The 22,548-nt window shown below is 33.9% G+C and overlaps 3 protein-coding genes across 6 annotated transcripts in view; all 3 read left to right on the top strand.

Annotated features, from left to right (window-relative positions):
* Positions 1-232: 232 nt before the first annotated feature.
* LOC105133642 (proline transporter 1-like) lies at positions 233-4,514 on the top strand. 2 transcript variants are annotated; one of them, XM_011037722.1, is made up of 7 exons: positions 233-1,067; positions 1,494-1,718; positions 1,832-1,926; positions 2,292-2,481; positions 3,183-3,307; positions 3,695-3,910; positions 4,014-4,514. In XM_011037722.1, exons 1-7 carry the CDS (start codon positions 959-961, stop codon positions 4,389-4,391), a joined length of 1,338 nt encoding a protein of 445 aa, XP_011036024.1. In that variant the 5' UTR covers positions 233-958; the 3' UTR covers positions 4,392-4,514. The 2 variants fall into 2 exon arrangements, with proteins under 2 accessions (XP_011036024.1, XP_011036025.1); XM_011037723.1 differs by having other exon boundaries at positions 1,004-1,092.
* Positions 4,515-7,805: 3,291 nt separating this feature from the next.
* The window catches only part of LOC105133637 (syntaxin-81-like), a 28,351-nt gene continuing 13,608 nt past the window's right edge, over positions 7,806-22,548 (top strand). For 2 of the 3 annotated variants that reach the window (XM_011037715.1, XM_011037716.1), the window contains exons 1-8: positions 7,807-8,020; positions 8,116-8,213; positions 8,316-8,399; positions 8,513-8,617; positions 9,101-9,244; positions 9,791-10,048; positions 10,172-10,303; positions 11,830-11,994. In XM_011037715.1, the coding sequence (XP_011036017.1) occupies positions 8,136-8,213; positions 8,316-8,399; positions 8,513-8,617; positions 9,101-9,244; positions 9,791-10,048; positions 10,172-10,303; positions 11,830-11,973 (945 nt within the window). In that variant the 5' untranslated portion in view covers positions 7,807-8,020; positions 8,116-8,135 and the 3' untranslated portion in view covers positions 11,974-11,994. Of the gene's footprint in view, positions 8,021-8,115; positions 8,214-8,315; positions 8,400-8,512; positions 8,618-9,100; positions 9,245-9,790; positions 10,049-10,171; positions 10,304-11,230; positions 11,674-11,829; positions 11,995-22,548 lie in introns of those variants that run through there. The other variant, XM_011037717.1, reaches the window with a different exon arrangement.
* LOC105133638 (60S ribosomal protein L35a-1) lies at positions 14,543-15,747 on the top strand. Its single transcript, XM_011037718.1, has 4 exons — positions 14,543-14,680; positions 14,808-14,843; positions 15,149-15,377; positions 15,472-15,747. Exons 1-4 carry the CDS (start codon positions 14,649-14,651, stop codon positions 15,511-15,513), a joined length of 339 nt encoding a protein of 112 aa, XP_011036020.1. The 5' UTR covers positions 14,543-14,648; the 3' UTR covers positions 15,514-15,747.

The following is a 22,548-nucleotide window of genomic DNA, read 5'->3' as shown; positions in this document are numbered from 1 at the left end:
CACATTTAAATAGAAAAAATCCATCCAATGCGCGCACCAGTTTTGTGATTTTTATTTTACATAATTAAAGACCATCCATGATTTGTTCGCATGAAGTTCTTTGTTTCTAAATTCTTTTACTGCGAAGGGGGTGATTTTTTTTTTTTAAATAGCCGATACATGTAGATATAAAAAGGGATTTAGTAATGTTTTCTTGAACGTGAAAAGGATCAAGTTTTAAAATTTTTGGGTGATTTGAAGAAACTAGCTAAGTGGTATGGATCATCCAAATCTCTTTAGAAGTTGAGTGTATCCCTTACGTTTAGGCTTCTTTCAATCAAGCTGTTCCAAAAGTCTACTGATGCTATCCACCAACCCATTTCTTTTGCTTAACTTTATCTTCGGATTATTGTGATTTACCCATACTGGTTTGCTGCAAGGGAACTTTTTTGCGTTGCTCTATACGCATCTACTAATAATTAATAAATCTAAAATGGTTAACTATCAATTAGTACCATGGTGATGGTGTTTTTTCGAAAATTAATTATCAATTAGCACCATGCTGATGGTGTTTTTTCGAGATGGAGGGAGCGATGGGCCAGGTTTCCCACGGGATAATAATTCTCAAAGTTTTATGGTGACACGCATTTTGAAGGAAAAAATCTGACCGATGCCACTGCCCCAGTAGGAAAAGTACAGAAAGAAGAGAAAGAGCAGCAATATTGATTCTCTCTGAGACCAAATCATTTAGGACTCAAAACAAAGTGTCCTACTTTGCCGGCTGCGATTACTGTTAACTCTCTGCCTCCAGAATCCAGATACATAATATTAATTACTATTATATATATAAATAGAAGGCCGATACTCATCATACAATCTGGCTATCATACACATATCGATTCAAGAGGCAGAGGGCCAGCCGTTCTTGGCCGGAGGACAAGAAACAAGAGAGGATCCTCACCAAGAGCCAAGCTTTGCAATGGAAGTCCATGGAGATGGAGCAGGGAACTCTACCAGGCCTCGAAAAGTTATTGACGAGGAAAACTCAGCAGTTGAGATTCCCGAGACTGCCCATCAGATTAGCAGTGGTTTGTTTCCCTTTCTTTTGACACGGTGAATCTTTCTTTCCATTTTTTGGGATTTTGTGTCTGGTTTTGTCTTTTTCTGGTTTCTTCCACCTGTAGCGTGGAGCGGTTTTCCGCGTAAAAACTTAACTCGCCTGTTCGGTTTCAATTCCTTGGGTTGTTATTATGTTAATGAAACTGTTCCTCTTTCAAAAAGAAAACGTGGGCTAGATGAAACTCTAGAGTTCCGTGTTTTTAATGTTTTCTGATTGATGTATAATGGGTTTTTTACACTCTTTTTCTGATTGATTTTTTCAACGTCTGGTTAACAATTTTTTTAGGGGAGAAAACGGATTTTTGATAAAGGGTGTTTCATTTCTGGGCATTCAATTGTATTTCTGAGTTATTGTTACTCTGGGGTCGTTTGACTTTCTGTACTGGAATTCACAGATTCATGGTTTCAAGTTGGTTTTGTCCTCACCACCGGTATCAACAGTGCCTATGTATTGGGATATTCTGGGACCATTATGGTTCCCTTGGGCTGGATACCTGGAGTCCTAGGTTTGATCATAGCCACTGCAATATCATTGTATGCAAATTCTCTTATCGCCGAGCTGCATGAATTTGGAGGGAGGAGACATATCAGATACAGAGATCTTGCAGGATTTATCTATGGTATGTGAAAAAAGGAAAATGAATAATGATTTATTAGACATACTCTTTAAATTAGACATGTACATTGATTTATCGACATTTCTTATATTTGATGAAGGGCCTTTTTGCTGCAGGTAGGAAAGCTTATTGTTTAACCTGGGGATTGCAGTATGTTAATCTTTTTATGATTAACACGGGATACATCATTTTGGCTGGATCAGCTTTGAAGGTAACATCACATTAGGCATATTGGATTACTCTTCATTTCAAGATTTACATGCCTGGTAAAACTGGGAGTCTCTTTTGCAGTTCATTATGTTTTTTTCAGGATAATATTTATCTTCTCCTTTCGGTCTTTTTCGTCAAAAAAGTTGTTCTCAGCTTTTCATCGAGATTTATGCATTGAGTTCTTCCTTTTTTTTACATCAATCAATTAATTAATTATGGATACAAGTTACGGCCTATAAGAGGTATACTGATTTGAATTCTTCTTACTAGGTGTGAGAAGTTCATTTATATGATGATATATGAAGTTATTTCCGGGTCTTTCTTTTCTGGATTTTGTTTTTCTGATTCCATGCATTTGGTATGCAGGCTGTCTATGCTCTTTTTAGCGATGACCATGTCATGAAACTCCCATACTTCATTGCCATTTCTGGGTTTGTATGTGCCTTGTTTGCCATGTCAATTCCCCACTTGTCTGCTCTCAGACTTTGGTTGGGAGTTTCCACGGTTTTCAGCCTGATATATATAGTTGTGGCGTTTGTGCTTTCTGTTAAGGATGGTAAGTTTACACGTGATTTTGTTGTGCCAAAGTAGTCTGTTGTTTGCTTTTCATTCCGGTAATGCCAGGCACCTTGCTTCATGCATTCTTTCCCTTTTACTATTTGATTGTGTGAAGAAATGAAGGATTTCTATGAAGGGATGTTGCAAACCTTAGTGCTGAGTCTGTAACTGCAATATGATTTCGAGTAAGATGGAAAATACATCTTTTGCACAAAGCAATTCTTTATGTAGCCAGCCAGATGTGTAAATGCATAGATAGATAGATAGATAGATAGAGAGGGAGGTAGATGGCTATCTTCTAAGGAATCGCCACTCTCTTTTCCTTCAACACGGTACACTGTCTGACATGCGTAGCAATAGTAAATTTGACATACAGTTTGATACAATTATTGGTTCTCATCAAACTTTGCTGTGCGTTTTCTGTTTGTATGATTTGATTACAGTTTCCATATCGTATGTTGTCCCTAGATTGTTAGAATTAACAACTTAAAGATCATATTGCTTCCAAGAGTTTCTTTTGCTAAAAAAATTTTTAATTTCATTTTCCTTCAATTTGTTACCATTATGTTTCCTGTCCTATTTGCCCACCTTAAATTTGAGTTTAGGCATAACATACGTATTTCTTATTTTGCTTATTTTTCTAGCCCAGGTCATTGTTTCTCTAGTTCTGAATTTGCATCAATATCTGTGCTGTTATAGGAATTGAAGCACCAGCCAGGGATTACAGCATTCCAGGAACAACAAGAAGCAAAATCTTTACAACAATAGGAGCATCTGCTAATCTGGTTTTTGCATTTAATACAGGAATGCTTCCAGAAATACAGGTAAGCAAGGGATCAAGTCTATGAGTTATTCACAGAATTTGAGAGTGTTCTTTTGCCCCATCTAAATAAAAATAAAAATGATGTAATATAACTGTAGTCGGGGAATTAATGCATTTTTTATTGGATATCTATTTTATATCCGGCCGTGAAGCTATTTTGCAGCCTCTTATTCTCTTGTATGGTCCGAGATTTATCGAAGTTTGACCCTTTTGTATTTGGAAACCTGTGTTCGGTAATCATAATAGTGCATACTTCTTGAGGCTAACATTGATAGTAGTATTTTACTATTTTTCACAGGATGTAGGCTATGTAAGGTTATTTCTTCCCTTTTCTCTTGTTTTTATGCCTCCAAAACTTACACGTCTTTTGGTGTCTACTTTGCACCAGGCAACAATAAAACAGCCCGTTGTCAGTAACATGATGAAATCACTTTACTTCCAATTCTCGGCTGGAGTTTTACCAATGTATGCAGTGACATTTATTGGATATTGGGCTTATGGATCTTCAACATCAACCTATTTGCTTAGCAGCGTCAATGGCCCGGTTTGGGTGAAGGCATTGGCCAACATCTCTGCATTCCTTCAAACAGTCATTGCTCTGCATGTAATTCATTCAAGACCCGTGCTTTCTGAAAATCTCCTTTTATCGCTGTATCTTCTTCTTCCTCTTTTTGACTGCTGCGCTAACATACACCTGCTTCTTGTAGATATTTGCAAGCCCAATGTATGAGTATTTGGATACAAAGTATGGGATTATAGGAAGTCCATTTTCAATTCGCAACTTGTCGTTTAGGGTCGGGGTAAGAGGCGGCTACCTGACTATTAACACGCTGGTGGCAGCTCTTCTGCCTTTCCTTGGAGATTTTATGAGCCTTACTGGCGCTATAAGCACCTTCCCCCTTACATTTATTCTGGCCAACCACATGTACCTAAAAGCAAAGAAGAACAAATTGACTTCTCTACAAAAGCTTTGGCATTGGTTCAATGTTTGTTTTTTCGGCCTGATGTCCATTGCAGCAGCAGTTTCAGCTCTGAGACTTATTGCAGTAGATTCCAAGACATACCATGTATTCGCTGATTTATAGTGAAAAATAGATTCCGATTGAATCCACTTGATTTAGATCTTATCCGCATTTTAGTTAACTTTTGATTTCCTTTGTATTTTCTTATCGTTACCTTCATAAAATGGTAATATTGATATTCTGCAATCAACAAGCTTCACACCTTCATCCAAATTGGTGTTTTTTGGGTGTTCGCCAATTTGTATACTTTGTTGCCTGGTGTGCTGCTTGTGGCTTTTACTTTCAATAACTGCAACTTTCGATGAAATCTATTGCTCATAAATATATTGAGAAAAACCAAAAAAAGAAAAGACATGCCAAGGAACTTAGAAATCCTCAAGTATAGCTTCAAAATACTCGACAGGCGCCCTTGAAACAACAAATCTTTTCCACTGAACACCCGTCTATCACAAATTTACAACGTAATGAGGCGATGCCCAATTCTCTGCTTAAAAAATGCGGGAGAATGGTTGCGTAACATATGGTGTGATTATATGCAGAATTCATTATCCCGAATACCTGACATCCAGATCGAGTCTGCAAAATTAGATAAATAGATGCCAACATAAAAATGATGACAGAAACAGCTACATTCGACACAGCTCTACACTTCTTGAAATAGTACCTCGTTGAATATAGTATAAAAACTTCTAAACTTGTGCCCTCCATCACAGCACAGCCTGTATGGAGGTTGTAGAATCCTATAATGGAGAGTGGAACCTTTATATGTTGTTGGTTAAAAAGGAGAGGTGAAAAGAGCACGCTTTCATTCCTCTGATTTATAAAAAAAATTTGGGCAAACATCAGATTTTGTGCGTCAATATCACAGCATTAACTGAAAAAGGGATCAGCACCACAGGTATCCTATTTCAACATCTGCCTGGATGTAGAAGAATCACATGAAGCCCCTCACCACACTGATGAAATGAACACCAAATGTTCCCATAAGAACCAAACAGTGAAGTCACAATTGGCTTTCACACACAAGACCGCAACTTCAAACAATTGAAGTCACAATTGGCTTTCACACACAAGACCGCAACTTCAAATGCATAACGAGCGTAAAATACATCCACTCCAGTAAGGGTGTTCCTCGCATTAACATGCAGAATCTATCGAGAAATGGAGAACGAAAAACATTATTACTGCATCAAATCACAAAGAATAATTAGGTTGACAACAAAACACTAAATGTCATAGAACGTTTGTTACTTTTGAAACTTGTCAAACAATACAAACACCAATTATAAAATGGCCCTAAATCCACACCATTTTCACCCCACATCTCATCGTTTTTTTTTTAGCAACACATGCAACCTTAAAATCACTAGTTTTTGAGAAAGGATATTCCAAATAAATCAATCATGTCTTGGATTTCCTGAATCCTATGCCTCCTCTGCCTTTCTAAAAAGAAATGTTGTTTACAATCCTATTAGCCAAGCTCCATGATTGCTGCCACACAAAAGAAAAGGAACTAAATTAATCACAGAAAGATAGTTGTAAACAGAAATTTATATCCTAGATTCAAGTTCAAACAATAACTGATGGACTAAATGTGAACTTTAAAATAACAAAAAGAAATGAAAAGAAGCGAAAAAGATAAAGTCAACGCTGAAGGAACAGATGCGCCCCACGCTGCACGACAAAGAACTTTAAGCATTTGCTTTGTTCTTGGTTAAGAAGGAATCCTTCTCAAAAGTAGTAAGCTTATGAGTTGAAGCAGGAAAATAAAAGACCAGTCAACGACCAACCTATGCACTGAGCAAAGGAATACATGACACGGGTTTAATCTTCAATCACACAAGATTGAAAAGGAGAGATGTCACATCCAGTCACCATTCTCATCATAATATTTGATGTCATATTGTATTTTCTTTTATCTGCCAACCTCGATTTTGCCTCTGGCAGCTCCAGTATAAATCCAATCCAAAGGTATAGGATTTAGTTGTCTTCCTACCTTATTAATTTTAAGGGGAAAAAATCTTTTTAAGCACCAATTGCATTTGCATATCCTCATCATGCGATCCTTGATACTGATTTGACACACTGTGTAAGCATAAATCAGAAAATGGCCTACAACGTATGCTTAATCTTCAGAAAGAGAAACAAAAACATTCTCAAAGCATACTGGAGGCCTTATCCATGCAATTGAATTCTTCACAGCATATAGCCAATGATTAAAATCTACTAGTAACAAAGGCCACCGATCTCAAATTCTGGAGTGACATTCTCAAATTTCTATCTCATTTCTCAAGAGATCCATGTCACTTCATCATAATGAAAGAACTCAGTTTCTATCCGTTTTAGCATGTATGTTAAACAAAAAGTCCCAACCAAGGGTAAGGGGCTAGCCCTAGTGAAGGCCCATCATTACTTGAACAAAAATCTACCCATACAATCTATTACCAGCAATCACACGTAGAGACAAACATACAATACGGTTTTAACTTACCTTAGCATCGTCATCCAGATACCAGCTTTACAAAGATGAAAATGGAATTGAGTATTATAAGTGGAACTCTCATATATTGGGTCGCATAAATGAGACCTATAAGCTGCCCTTTCAAAGACTTTGTTCGACCTACAGAGAATTCAGAGAAGCTCCATCCTCTAGGTGCAAGAAACCGATCTTCATTTAATATTGCAAATGCATTTGCAAGAAGCAGAAAGCCCTCCAATAAAATCCACAAACCCATTTCCTAAATGATAAAGAAAGCCCAAATTAACTACAGAGAACCCAAAATTTTATGCTCAGAATCGATGAAATTCCAGAAAAAATAAAGAGGGAAAAGTAGACAAACAGGAGACAAGTTACTCTTATGCATGTGAAAATAGGATCTCTCACCCCTTCAACTCTGTGCTGCCCTATAAATCTTATTTATGTCTACATTTTGTTTTGATCCAAAGATAAAAGAGGCATAAGCTACCGTAGAATGACTGAGTTTTTCATCAACATAATTTCAAGAAACTGCTTTAAAAATTCAAAGAAAAAAAATCATCAAAAAAAATATCACGCATTGAACACGAAAATATACAATGTCATCGTTGGCAGCATAAACTAAATCTAATGCTTTCGAAGGTAGCAAGTTAAGCACACAAATGAAGAAGCAGATCAAATTAAGAATATGAAAACACAATATAAAAGAACCGAACTTGCAATAAAATAACCTGTGAAGGCAAAGCTGCTTCCTCTTTGATGCTTTGAATCGCTGAGCAAGTTATGCGAATGCGAACCCAAATCAGAGCGTGGAACTAAAGCAAGAAGCCTCTTCTTGTCAAGCAACTGAGAATTTAGATTGAATTGTATCAAGGGCACGTTTGGTTAGGCAAAAATTATACAAGAGACGGGCTGTCAAATTTTTTTTTTTTTTTATGATGGGCCCGAGCCCAATCAGCCTACTTATGTAAAAACTAGAGAGAGAGAGAAAGAAGCGCGTTTCGTGCAAGCGTTCTCTTTTGAGTCTCGATTCTTTTATCAGATTCCAATCTCTTGTCCCTCTCCCTCTCTTTCCCTCTCCCTCGTAATCGAAAGAATTATTCAACTTGAGTTTGATCATGATTAAATTCCTTTGCACTTCCGTGGCCGTTATTATCGGCTGCAATTCAATTTGATCCAGTTAACGTAAATTCAAATTAGTGATTGCATGATCAAGGTTAGATTTTTTTTTCCTCAAATTTGTCTTGCTTATATGTATATATGAGGTGCATTTAAGCTTTATTTTTTTTTCTGGAAAATCTATGTGTGAAGGTAATTAACTGGTGGGTGGTATGGCTAAAATTAGAGACAGAACAGAGGATTTTAAAGATGCAGTAAGGCACACTGCTGTTTCCTTAGGTTACAATGAGGTAAAAATTTTATTGTTTTTGTTTCATTTCCTCTTTCAAATTATGTTTTGCTGAATTTTGTGTTGTGTGAATGCGAATGTGGATGTGGTTACTTTTTGACAGTCCAAATTGGCAGCCATTATGGCGTCCTTTATCGTTCATAAACCACGGCAAAGGTCACCGTTTACTAAAGCTGCTCTTAAAACGGTATGTTTAATGTTTCCATTCGTGAGCTTGTTTGTGCAAATTTTGGGATGCACATAAAAGTTATATTTGACTGACTAACCCTTTTTCTGAGGTTCATTTGATGTATGAATTAGCTTGAAAGCATTGGAGCTTTAGAACAATTTATGCTGAAGCATAGGAAGGATTATGTTGATCTGCATCGTACCACCGAACAGGAGAGGGATAGCATTGAACAAGAGGTACGTTGTGGGGTATTATAGTCTGTCGGGTCACTGTGTCATGTATAATTTGTCGACATTATAGAATGTGCAGATCGGATAATCTTTCAACGTGCTTGATAGAGGAAGTAGCTGTTAGTATTATTTAAGTTGTTCTTTCATTGGTGTTGTTTATAACCAGGTATCTTCTTTTGATGCCTGGAACTATAAGTGAGAAATGTGAAATTAAAACATTAGTCCCCCAAGTGGTTGATAGATCAATGAGCCTTGGCTGCGATAGATTCCTAGGTTTAATTCGATGACATATTTACTGATTTATTGTCTTTTTTATTGTGTTGAGTGCATCATAAATTCCAAGTATGTTCACTAAAGCAGCATTTGAAAATAGGCTGGATTAATGGATCCTTTTTCTTTTTGCCATTTTGTCTTCTCTATTTCTATCTGTCCTTTTGCTTGATGGTATTTGTTTTTCCTCATCATTTTCTGCAACATCGATTTCTGCAGGTTACTGCATTTATTAAAGCATGCAAAGAACAAATTGACATTCTCAAGGATAGCATAAACGATGAAGAAGCAAGTACAAAGGGATGGCTTGGCATCAAGGCTGATACCTCTAACACTGATACTATAGCACACAAACATGGAGTGGTATGTTTATTATCTTCATAATGTTTAATTGAGCTTATTCATTGCATGCTAAACTTGTCTGGGAGATAAAATATTTAGCTTACCTGAACAGTATCCTTCATTTAATCACCTTTTTCTCTTCCTAATCTACATGGTAAAGACTGTAGTCGAAATTTGTTATTTTATATAGATCTATTCTTCTAAACATTTAGCATAGTACAAATATTAAATCGATTAGAGGCCTCGGAGCTTGGAGCTCTAAATGTAAATTGTCACAATTCTCAGTTGTATAAGATATCATAACTACCAACAATTGTAATGCCTCATGCACATAGTCTGACACAAACCCTTTTCGTTGTTATCTTAGTTGTGTTGGCAAGAAAGTCTCTTGTCTTTGCTTAATCTTAGAATAAATTTCATTCTTTGCAGATTCAGGATTTGCTAATAAGTTCACTTTCTATATTCAAGTCCCTGCATATGAATCTTCTGTTTCTTTCAGGATGAAATGAAATCGAAGGCATTGTTTGGCTGGATTAATTTACCATTCTGCTACTTTTAAATCTGCAGGTTTTGATTTTAAGTGAGAAACTTCATTCCGTCACTGCAAGGTTTGATCAACTTAGAGCCATACGCTTCCAGGATGCTATTAATAAGAGGATACCAAGGAGAAAACTTAACCGGGCTGCAAATAAAAATACAAGCTCTGTTGGTTCCTCTAGTTCCTCTAAAACAAACAATTTAGAGTTTAAGGAACCTGATGAAATTCAGCCGGAGCCTCTTGGAGTTCAACAGCAATTGTTGGATGATGAAACTCGTGCCCTACAGGTTATAAGAAATAGCTATTGATGAGATTTTTACAGCCGTTTCCATTATCAGACTCTATGATTGTTCAGATGGGTCTTTGAGGCTTTTATAACAAGGGCTGCTTCCTGTTGGACTTGTTTGCAGGTGGAGTTGACTAGTCTTCTAGATGCAGTTCAAGAAACTGAAACTAAGATGGTAGAAATGTCTGCATTGAATCACCTCATGTCCACACATGTTCTGCAACAAGCACAACAAATAGAGCTTCTGTATGATCAGGTCAGCATGTCTAGCTAGAACATTTGCATTTCTTCAAACCTCCAAATATCTTTTTCAGGAAAACTAATAGTTATATGAGGCTGTGTGGTTGGGTGGATTCTGTCAAGTTAAAATCTGCCTGGAATAATAGTTCGTACCTGCATTATGAAGAAGAAACTGTGTGCAGAATGCTCCTTTGTATTTTAAACTTAGGAAAAGAGGAAATATCCTATTGAAAATGAATTTTTGGTTCATGTTTCTCTTGTGTGTGATTGCATTCAGGTTGTCTGATCTAAAGCTAATAGTATATCAATTAATTTCCGGGCTACTGGATAACTTCAATGCTTTGGGTACCACAGAGCCTCTGCATCCATTGCAGTAGAGTGATTTTTTGATTGGATGGGTTAGGTGCTGTACGTTGAATCAAACATTGAGTAAAATTGATTCTTTAACCAATGAACTGCCAGTTGAAACTACCAGACTGGTCTGCAATCACATCAGAATTCTCTGATTGCATTGCTGCAATTCCTAAATAGCTTCTCCAAGCAATCACATCAGAATTCTCTGATTGCATTGCTGCAATTCCTAAATAGCTTCTCCAACCTTTAGGGAAAGGATCTTTCACCTCCCCAGTTACTTCACATTCCAAAGAACAAATATAAAGTGCAATTATCTTTTTAACCCCCAAGATTGAAAATCCTTGCCACTCCATTGGGCATTGAAAAAAAACATAGGACATTTTGATGCCTGAAGACCAAACAGGAAAATACGTAGGCTTGAGTTGTTATACAAATCAGTTAGTTTCTACTTCAGAATAGATGTTTTCTTATTCGGTGATATTGAGTTTAAATAGGCTTATGCAGAATCCAGGTTGATTTAGGATCCACATGGTTGGAGGCTGACTGACTGCTGTTAATAGTGATATGACATGTGCTGTGTACCAAGTAGATCATGATTTTCTTCAATTGCTGTTGCATATATCAAGTTGGTGTTTCGAGGTTAATACTTAGCACATTTTAATAGAAAAACTTGATTAAACATTTTTTTATATATTTCAAGGATCCTGGAACCATGTTGTCAAATGTGATGAGATTAATTACAGCAGTGTATAGAAGAATTCCTACTCAGACAAATTCTTATTTGCTAAATATTCTCATTTTTGTTTTTAAAATGAAGTTATGTTCTGATGCCACAATTCTGATGCTGTTCTATGATTAAAACAAATTTGTGAAGTAGTAATTTCTCTTCAATCAAGTCTCCACTACTGCTATTATCCTTGTTAATTCTGATTTTGGATTATGAATTTTGCTGCTGCTGCAAATACCTGAGCAGATCAAACCTTGTTCTCTGCCACATGTGTAATATTGCATTATTTTTTTTACCATTTCACCCCAAAAAAAAAAAAAAAAAAGGAAAAAGGAAAACGTAAAAGATTGCCTTGTCTTTTGGACTTCTTATTTAACTGCTAATCAACTGAAAGGGTTTTCTTTTTGGCTCTTTGATTTGTAATCCGTTCTCACACCTTCCTTTTTTATGTCGTACTATAGGCAGTTGAAGCTACAAAGAACGTAGAGCTTGGAAACAAAGAGTTGTCGCAGGCAGTACAGCGGAATAGCAGTAGCAGGACTTTTCTCTTGCTTTTCCTTTTTGTGCTTACTTTTTCAGTCCTCTTTCTAGATTGGTATAGCTGAGCTTCTCATAGTCCATGTTAAGGCTGGTTTGGTTTTTTTATATTGGAAAATCTCGTTCAGCTAGCATTAATAAAATAACTTGTCAAATTAAAGCAATGAATGTGTGTGAAAGCTAAGGCTGGAAGTTTCATCATATTCTTCGTGATTGCACTTCAAATGAATAAAGCATGGACCAAACTGTTCTTTGTTCTCTAGACCTGTGATTTCTTTCCTGACTCCCCTCCATTTCCCGCTCAAATTTGACCTTGTTTGTTTCCACGGTTGGGTTTAACTAATGTTAAAAATAAATTTGTGATTTTGGAATACAGGGTTGATGTTTTTTCTAAAACCTTCATGTTTTCTATGATCTGTCACTGCCTTTGCCATATTAACATTGGTCGCTATGAACAAAAGCATCACTCTCGACCGCTACAATATAGTCTACGGCAGCTAGCTGGTTTTGGCAATCCTTAAAGAGCCTCAATTCTTCTTCTTTTGCCAGAGAGAAATGAGAGTACGAATTTGGATACTTGGCTTTGAGTGCTTTAATTCCATCATGACCATGAATTTCTTCTGCAACTATGTAAATTATTGTATCAAAAGAACATTCCATTGCCTCAAGAAACACTGCAGTCTCTCTTGGAGTCCTGGGGCACAACCCTTTGAAGTCGCTTTGTGCTATTGATAGTTTCCTTCTTCCAGATTTTTGTAACTCGGACTGAAACCAGTGAAAGCAAGGATGTCTTTTTTCGTATCTGGAATTGGTACTGCCTGGTTAGTAAAATTTAGCAAAGTGAACACATTTTGATCATGTCACCCACACACACATATAGAAAAAGCACATCAAATGAAGAGCTATGAATGGTCCACCGTCATTCTTGAGCCTGTTGACCAACTTCTTTCCTAGCTTCTCAATTTTTTTGGTAAACCTCAGTCCTCCAGACATTGTATAACAACGGAGTCTTTGGATTGCAAAGGCAACACCCTTAAATAGATTATATGGTAATTTTTTAAAACAAATTTTTACTAGAAAATACTTTTAAATAATTTTTTTAAAATTTTTTAATATAAATATATCTAAACCACTAGAAAGTAATGAATAAAACATCAAAGCTTTTTTAAGCCAGAAATATTTTTAAAAAACACCTAAAAATATTTTTAAAAAACACTATTAAATAAATATTCTAAAATATGTGGAGAAAATATTGTAATTTTCCTTTTTTTTTATTGCTACAGTATTTTCCTAAATAATTTTACTATTAAATTGATTGAGAATTGAGCCTTAACTTTTTTTATTTTTTTTTGTATTTTTTTCAAAATTATCTTCTTTTTATTATTTTTTTTGTATTTTTTTCAAAATTATCTTTTTTATTTTTTTAAAATATTGAATTAATTGAGAATTTAGTTTTATAGATCTTTCTTTAAAATATTATATATTGCTATAGTATTTTTCTATATAGGTTTTTTCTTTTTTTTTATGAATTTTTTTCCTTTTCTTTTCCAAAATAATCTTTGCTGATTTTATTTTTTTTATATTGAGTTGATTTTGCTTTATAGTTTTTTTTTAAAAAAAAACATTGTGGATTACTACAATCTTTCCCCACGTGATTTTTGCTTTGTTACGGTGTTTTTTCATATTTTTTTTCAAAATTATCTTTATGAAATTTTTTTCAATATTGAGTTGGTTAAGAAATTAACTTTAATTTTCCTCACGTATTTTTTTCCTATTTTTTCATTTCTTCTTGCTTTTTTTTTTCAAAATTTTCTTCTTTTTTTTGTGTTTTTTTTAGAATTGTTTTTGTCGATTTTATTTTTTTAATATTGAACTAGTTGTGAATTTAGTTTTGTAGTTTTTTTTTAAACATTGTAGATTGTTATACTGTTTTTTCACATGATTTTCTATATATATATATATATATATATATATATATATTTATAATTGTCTTTATTGATTTTATTTTTTTCATATTGAGCTGGTTGAAAATTTAGCATCATAATTTAAAAAAAAAACAAACTAAAACACCGTGGATTACTACAATGTCCCCCCATATGATTTTTTTGTTATGATTTTTTTTAAATTATCTTTATTAATTTTATTATTTTTAATATTAAGATGGTTGAGAATTATAACTGTAGATTTTCTCTTGAAATAATATATATTGTTACAGTGTTTCCCTGCATAGTTTATTTTTATTTTATTTTTTTTATCATGATTTTTTAAAAAATTATCTTTGTTCATTTTATTTTTTCAATATTAACCTGGTTGAAAATCAAGTATTGTAATTTTTTTAAAAAATATTATAAATTATAATAATTTTTTTACATGTAATTTTTTTTATAAATCTATAAAAACACATAAACATATCACGAAACCACAACATCGCAAAGAGATGTTAACTAGCAACACTAAAACAAAATATTATACAACGACGTCTCTTCAAAGAACAAAAGGACCCGTAGCATTACTTCGGTAACTGATATATTTCACGGGCCAGAATGCTGAATGAAATTCATAATGGGCTTTCGGCCCAACTAAAGTATACGCTTATAGTCCACCAGAACGGTCTATTGACTCTCCGAGCTCTATATAAACATAATAAATCGGCAGCAGCGGCAGCAGTAGCTAGGGTTTAAGGTACCCGTCTCGGTGGCAGCCACTTTTTTTAGGGAGAGAGCTTGGACTCGCGGGATTGAAAATGGTGAAGGGACGTCAAGGAGAGCGCGTCAGGTCTGCGATCTATACTTGCATCCTCTACATTATACATATATGTTTTAAAAAAGACAAGGATCGGTTTTTCATTTTTTTGAAGCTATAATTGCTTTAATGTCTATTATTATCTCTGTTTCTTTTATAGGCTTTATGTTCGGGGAACAATCTTGGGTTATAAGAGGTAACAACTAAGCTTGACTTTAGTACTCTGATTTTAATCTGTTTGGTAATAACTAAGCTTGACTTTAGTACTTTTGAGTTTCCACATGTCGATGGCAGTGCAAGTTTTCGTTTTTATTGATGAAATATATCAATATGTGCATCAATTTTAATTGACTAATTACTGGAACTGATATATTAGATTTATTGGGAGTAATTTAATTCTTTTGTGCGAGTGTCAGCGAATGAATAGTCTGACAGGAAATGGAATTGAGTCTGGATTTTGTGTGCTAGTTTCGAGATTAAAATATTATTCTTTGTTATTAGGTCGAAGTCCAACCAATATCCAAACACATCACTGGTCCAAGTTGAGGGAGTCAACACAAAGGAAGAGGTTGCATGGTATGCTGGGAAGCGTATGGCATACATCTACAAGGCCAAGGTGAAGAAGAATGGAACCCACTATCGCTGCATCTGGGGCAAGGTCACCAGGCCTCATGGTAACAGCGGTGTAGTGAGAGCCAAGTTCAAATCCAATCTGCCTCCAAAGTCAATGGTATTGTTAAAAAAATAGCTATTGTGATTGTGATTGATATGTCACAGTTTATGCCTATTTGGCCATGTTTAATTAATTTTTGGTTCATTTGCAGGGAGCTCGAGTGCGGGTTTTCATGTATCCCAGCAATATCTGAGGTACAGTTTGCTTTATTTAGTCATTACTGGTGGGTAGTTTAGGTTTAGCTTCTCATGCCTCTGATTGCTTTCTTTATCGAGGACTGTTTATGGCTGGAGTGAGAACTCTTTCTTTTGTTCGGTTCTTGTGATTTTTAATTGAATTTTGGCTCTTAAGATTTGCGTTGCTTTATGAATGGAAAGTGTAGTCAATTTGCTATTATATCAAAGCACTCTTCTTGCCTTTTCTGTTCTGCTGTTGGGGTTACCTCAGGAATTTTATGAATGTTGTATTGCTTAATCATCCATCACCTTCGTGCAGCATTTTAACTTGTATTTTTTAAATAATCGGCTTTGTTCTTTTTTTCTTTTCTGTTTCCATTGGGTCAGCTATAGAGCTATGATCAGCGTGGATCTGTTTTTTGACCTGAGATGCGCTATAACCCCCCAAACGATGGTTTTTAATGATAGGAAATTGGGAATAGCATGTCTAGGATGTTGTCTCCCTTGTGGACCTTTGTATATCTTAAGCATCTTGGGCTACTATGGAACTCTTTTGATCCGGACTGTAGCCCCAAAGTTTATGAACTCCAAGCGGTTGTTTCTCTCATACGACATGCTAATCTCTCAGCCCATGTTCGGGAAACACCAAAATTGTTTAGTTATGCTTTTATTTTTTCAAATACATATTATAGTTTATTGGCCGTATAATAATTTTTTTTATATTTCAATTAATGACTGAACAATTTTTATGTTAAATATTATAACTTTGCTATGAATTTTTTAAAAATAAAACAAGTCCACACCGTCCGTTTTCTCCTCTCAAATCTCGCAATCTAAACCCTACAAATACTCTTTATTGAAGCACCAATTTAGCCACCACCTGAACGCAACAAATCCCTTTCAATTGCTCTTCTTTAAGAGCTCCTTGTCTTTCAAACCACTAGAACTCCACCGAATTGCTTATGGTGTCCTGCACATAAGGAAGAACATTAGAATATAAGCATTTAATCATCACCCAAATTAAGATTTGGCACCTGTAAACAGGTAATTTGATGATTGGTATTGCTATCCAATTTTCTTCAGGAAGCGATCCAGTGAAACAGTTCATGAGAATCAACGTCTTCAATTTCCCTAGTGTAAATCTCGCTGAACCAATCTTGTTAGTGATTAAAAGACAGCTTCCCATTCCGGGCAGGATTAATGAAGACTTGAAGCGTTTAAGGTTTGAAAAATCACCAACAAATTCAGGGATTGAACCGTGCAACCTGTTTGGGAAGAGATTGATTAGTTTTATGTTTTTCAAATCTGAAAAACTAGTCTCTCCCCAGGGAGGTTGTTGACTGAGATAAATTTATTGTAATTTAAGTTTACTTTTTAGGATTTTAAAAAAAAAATGGAAGTGAGAGAAATCGTGTGATGATCTTTACATCAACGAGATTTTGCAACCTAACGTCCGAACGCCAGGGCTTCGAGAAGGGAGAGAAATTTTTAATATGACTCTGAGAGAATAAGCTGCTACTAGCTTTAATATGACTTGGGGTGATTACTTTAGACTAATTTTCTCAATAGATGGATAAAGGTGAGGTTGAAATTGATGATCATATCCATTTTTCTTCGTAAGAGTTTCATTCATCCATGATCCTGTTGCTACTTAACCTCTAATTACTTAACCTCTAATCTTTAGCAGTAATGCAATCCAGATTGATGTTTACTAGTTTTTGTTATGTTTCTAACCGAGGCTACCACCCTAGTAGGAAACATGCTATAACAAAACTGTACTCTAAACTTTTTTTAAAAATAATAATAAGAAAAAAAATCTTCCGTCATGTTCAAGGATGTGCAATTTATCGTATTGCATTCCTCGAGGAAACGTCTACTTTTGCACACAAATTATGCATGATTAAGCTAGCTTAACGGCTACAATTGACTAGAGCTCGGCATCTGAAAGTATGGGTGGGGTAAAGCATGTGTTAGCGAATAGAAGTGCTGTGGATGTTTGATAACATGGCCCAACTGTATATTTAGTCTCTATCACGTTCTGTATGATAATTCGTTAAAGTTTTACTCAAATTAAATACGATAGGTCACCGGATAATCTATCTATCCAGGATTTTTGATAGGAGGCATGATATTATTTTCGGAATGATGTAGTAGTTGATACGTAGGCCAGAAGCTAAAAAAATTCAAGTGATTGAAAGGGGTAGATGACTAATTAATGGGAAAGTACCCAATGGCATTGAGAGAGAGAGATTAAAGAAACATTTTTTTAACGAGAGATTATTTTTTTTGGGGTGGAATTGAATATAATTTTTCATTTTTTTTCACAATTATAGATTGTAAAACATTTTGTGCAATAGCCAACAAGTATTTGCATTTTTAACTCATATCTACTCGCCAGCTACATTGCACTTGCTCGACTACAAGTTGGATAATTTTTCTTTTGTTTGTGTAAAAAAAATGATGTTCATCCTATGTAGATGTATCCTAAAGAAAGGGAGAAAAATCCGCGCAGCAAGTTAGTGACTTGATTGAGTCGATTAAATATGTTGCATTCATTTTAATAAGATTATTAAAAAAAGGACAATAATAAAAAGATTAAGAAAAAAGCGATGACGATAATCCAAGGACAATTAATTAATTTTTTAAAAAAAAAATAGGAAAACAATGAAGCAAACTATGAGCAAGCTAGACGGGGAAGGATAAAATTGTAGGGGGAAAAAAATAAAACAAGAGTTTCAAGCACGTTCTAGCCTACATGCGAAAAAAAATAAAACAAAAGGAGTTTCAAGCACGTTCTAGCCTACATGCCTGGTCCATACAAAAAGATATTTGTTCAGCGGGTCAAGCTTTTTTTGTTTGTTTTTGTTTGCAATAAAGAATAAAAATGAAATAAAAAAACTTTAATATAAAAAAAGAGTGAAAATATAAGAAATTTAAGTTAATATATATTAATTTGTCAAACCTGTAATTTTAAAGATAAGATGTTATAACTTTATAAAAAAAAATAATTAAATTCGTTATAAACACAAAACAAATTGTTCATTGATAAAATTGAATGATAAGATTGAATAGTGAAACAAGGAAAGAAAAAACAAATAGAGATAAAAGGAATTGGGGTAAAGATTAAAATAAAAAAATAAATTAATAAAATATTGAGGGATAAAATTTAAAAAAATTAAAGGTAAAATAAAAGGAAATTAAAACAATAAGCACTGGAATAAAAAGACAAATTGAATCATATAAGAGGGACACAATTGAAAAAAAATTCAAAACAATTATTAACTAAAAAATAAAGAAAAAATAAACTCGGAGAATAGACTTCAAGCTTGGCATAAAAAACCAGAGAGAAAAGAGAAAGGAAAAAAACATTAACCGGAAGACGATTGAAGCTTTGGTCACTACACGTGCCAAATCATCATGAATAAGATGATCGAACCTTTCAAAAGTCGTCGTAGGAGGTGGGGTAAAACCACCATAAAACATGGCATGCACCGATCAAATCTCGTAGACGAGGAAGAAGCGTCCTTGCCCAAATCGAATGCATTTAACAACTTTTCCTTTTAATAATATTAGATTTCCGTTAAAAAAACCAAAGATGTTCATAGCTCACCGAGAATAAAACCAAAAAATTAAGTGAAAATATAACAATACTCCATAACATAGCTAAATAAATTATGAGATCAAGAGCAATTTGATATTTATGCATGTAAAAAGAAAAGGTCGAGAAGGCCCCTGGAAGAGATATATGAAAATTTTGTTTTTAAAAATAATTCAGTGACTGCACTGAACTACAAAAGTCAAATATCAATACACCTTTAATAGATTTTACCAGAACTGATTTGTAACGTGAAAAAAACTACTATACCCTCATGCAAAGCCTACAAAAATAGGAAATGAAGGGCAAAATAGAAATTTTACCGTAGCAACCCACATTAACTTAACTTGTGCAGTCCCAGCGATGGAGGCCTCAGTACGAGTTTGCCATCTTTGCTCATGCCAGCTTAAACGTCTTCGCATCGGCCGACTAATGGGCTAACTAGTGGAATCTGCAATAAATTCCATGGCAGTGCAGAATGCTATGCTACTTGAAGACCTTTATCCTCTACTAACTTTCCTTTTTCTTCTTTCAACTTCACCACAAGGTCAAGAAGACCCCACTAATCCCATGCTATGCTAACCGAGCCCTTAGCATGGCACTCGCTATCTGCTCCCATAGCCCATGAACCAGAAGCCTAGGACGGTTGACGATGCAAGATTAAATAGATAGACTGGGTTCCACCTATGAATAACCGAAACCCACCTAACCCGAGCATGCTCTAATCTCTATGCATCACCCCCGAACTTCTTCCGGTGCCGATAACTTCCGCAACAAATGGGCCACACACTCTCATTATCACGCTCATTATTAAAATCGTTTTAATTAGTTAGGCTGCTGTTTGGACCGACATTTGCAACGTGTCTGGCAATGCCGCTGTGCCGAGCATTTATTAAAAAACAAAATTGAATGGTTTTGATTTGTCAATACTAAAAATTAAAAAATATATTATTTTAATATATTTATAAATAAAAAATACATTAAACAACATCTGATATATTAACAAACACTGCATACCTTGCAGCCATGACGAGTTGACTGCCTCTCCGTGTAGTCTCCAAGACGTGTTGATTTTTCGTATTGCACGAAATACTCCAGTTATTTGGAATCGTACCTTCCAATGGATCTTCAACACGCAGGCATACCAGTTCGTGTGATTGAAAAGTAAAGGCGTAATTTTTCGTGCAAATTTCTTGTTTTTTTCTTTTCTTTTCAAATGCATACAAAATAAAGGTCCGGTGACTGATGGGTGCTTACGCCTCCAACCTGCCTGTAATTCTATGTTCCTTGTTGGTCTCCGACAGTGAACTTTTCAATACTGACCCGTGCAAAAAGAAAATGGCATGGCTACTTCTTCTATTTTATTTTTATTTTTATTTTTATTAAAATAATTATTTAAATAAATTTATATTTATCTCCACTAATTTTACAAATTTTAAAAATAATAATTATATAAATATTTAATAATTTTTAAAAAATAAATTTAAAATTTGACGAGTTAAAAAATATTATTTTAAAGTTTTAAATATATTTTTTTCTAATATGAAGGGAGGGGGGGTCTGTTACTTTATAAATGTTAAAATATTGATTTAAAATTTAAAATTTTAATTTCCTAGCATTAGACGAACGAAGAAGTTCTTGATGATCTCTTTAATTAAATCTTGGAGTTACACGAGTTTAAAGAAGAAAAGAGAAACCCCCATTTATACTCACTGACGTTATCCACCTGGAATAGAACACTTGTTCAATGGGCTACAAAAACACCATTTTTAAATAAATATAACATTTTTTTTATTAAATATTTCAAATAAAACAACCCGGACTTAGAATTCTGGACGTGTCAGAAATTAAACGAAAAATCAAATTGCATGGAGACCCAGATAAGAATTAGTTTGTAAATCCACTTCAATTTTTTTATATATAAAAATAAAATAAAGATGGGGTTTGTCTGGATTGTAAAACTGGTATATGCAATAAAATAAAATAATGAAAACATGTCATATAAAATTATTATATTTTTTTTTGTATACATGAAAGCATGTGCATCCTATCCTTGATGATGGAGTCTAGGAGTGTGATTGTTATTATTATATTGATTGTTTTAAAATTAAATTTTATTTATAAATATATTAAAATAATTTTTTAATTTTTTTTTATTGATATCAGCAAAAAAAATGATACAAAAATAATAATTTAAAATAAAATATAAAATAAAAATATGTTTTTCAAAAATCTTTTTAAAATGTAAAATTAACGGGCTCTAAATTTATATAAAATATTAGTTGAGCATGAAGATGCCACCTCGCTGGGAAATTAATGATAAAATTCAAGCTTGAAACATCAATCTAGATGAATATTTTCTCCAACGACTTGAACAGACTCATCCAGGATTTTTTTTTTTGAGTCTAAAACGGTTTTTAGTTGAGTGTCCTCAATTTAGAAATTTCTTTTAAAAAAATAATTCTATATTAATATAGTATTCTCATTATCAATAACCTGCTCGATGGCAAGTTGAATATATGCTATAAAAAAAGTTAAATTACGTGGGGCTTTCACTTTACCTCTAAATATAAATTATTCTAAATTACAACAATAAAATTTACACAAGTATAATGTATAATTAAAATGATCAAGGGGCATTATCTTTTCTATTATTAATTTGAAAAATTATTAATGATTATTCCACGTGCTTTAAAGAGTGGGCACCACTTGTACCATTAAAAAAACACGTAAGAGAATAAACAAATTTAATAATTCATCGTCTAGATAAATGTAAAAGCATGCTCGTTTTCTTGTAGTGCGACTCATGTAGATATATCATAGTTAAATTGTTGGCAATAATTGATTATTTGTATTTTTTTCTCTCCTAACAATCAAAATATATAATTATCTTTTATTTATTTGTTACTTGCATGGTCTCACATGAATTACTGGATCCAAACAACTTGGGTCTGCCAACATATCAAAAGAAATAGATTTATATAAGACAATAATATTAAGTTCAAAAGTTTTGGATGTCATAACCATATTTAGTATCGTATCTAAATATGAGTTTGACTTGATTGTTAGATCTCGACACGAGTCTAGCATAACTACCCAATCTTAAAATTTAAAATATTATTTATATTTTTAATATTTTTTAAAAATATTAATATTAATCCACTACAAAGTGAGACAAATATACTTAATTTATACATCAATTTTTATGTTATCTTATCGTGAAGAGTAAAAATTACTTTCTTGGAAAAATAAGTGTGAAAATTGGATGTTAAATATCCGAAGTGGAATAAGAATTATGTTTTTTTTTTTTAACTTTTTAAATTTTTTAAATTTTTTATATTATCAAATAATATGTGAGATATTAAAAATAAAATTTTAAAATAAAACCCGTACCATTGAAAAAACACGTAAGGCACCTCTCAATAAACAAATTTAATAATTCATCGTCTAGATAAAT

This window comes from Populus euphratica, unplaced genomic scaffold, assembly GCF_000495115.2.
Source record: "Populus euphratica unplaced genomic scaffold, PopEup_1.0 scaffold36.1, whole genome shotgun sequence".
Classification (NCBI taxonomy): Eukaryota; Viridiplantae; Streptophyta; class Magnoliopsida; order Malpighiales; family Salicaceae; genus Populus; species Populus euphratica.
Note: the sequence above shows the minus strand (reverse complement) of the source record. Positions and strands in the feature narration are given on the sequence as shown.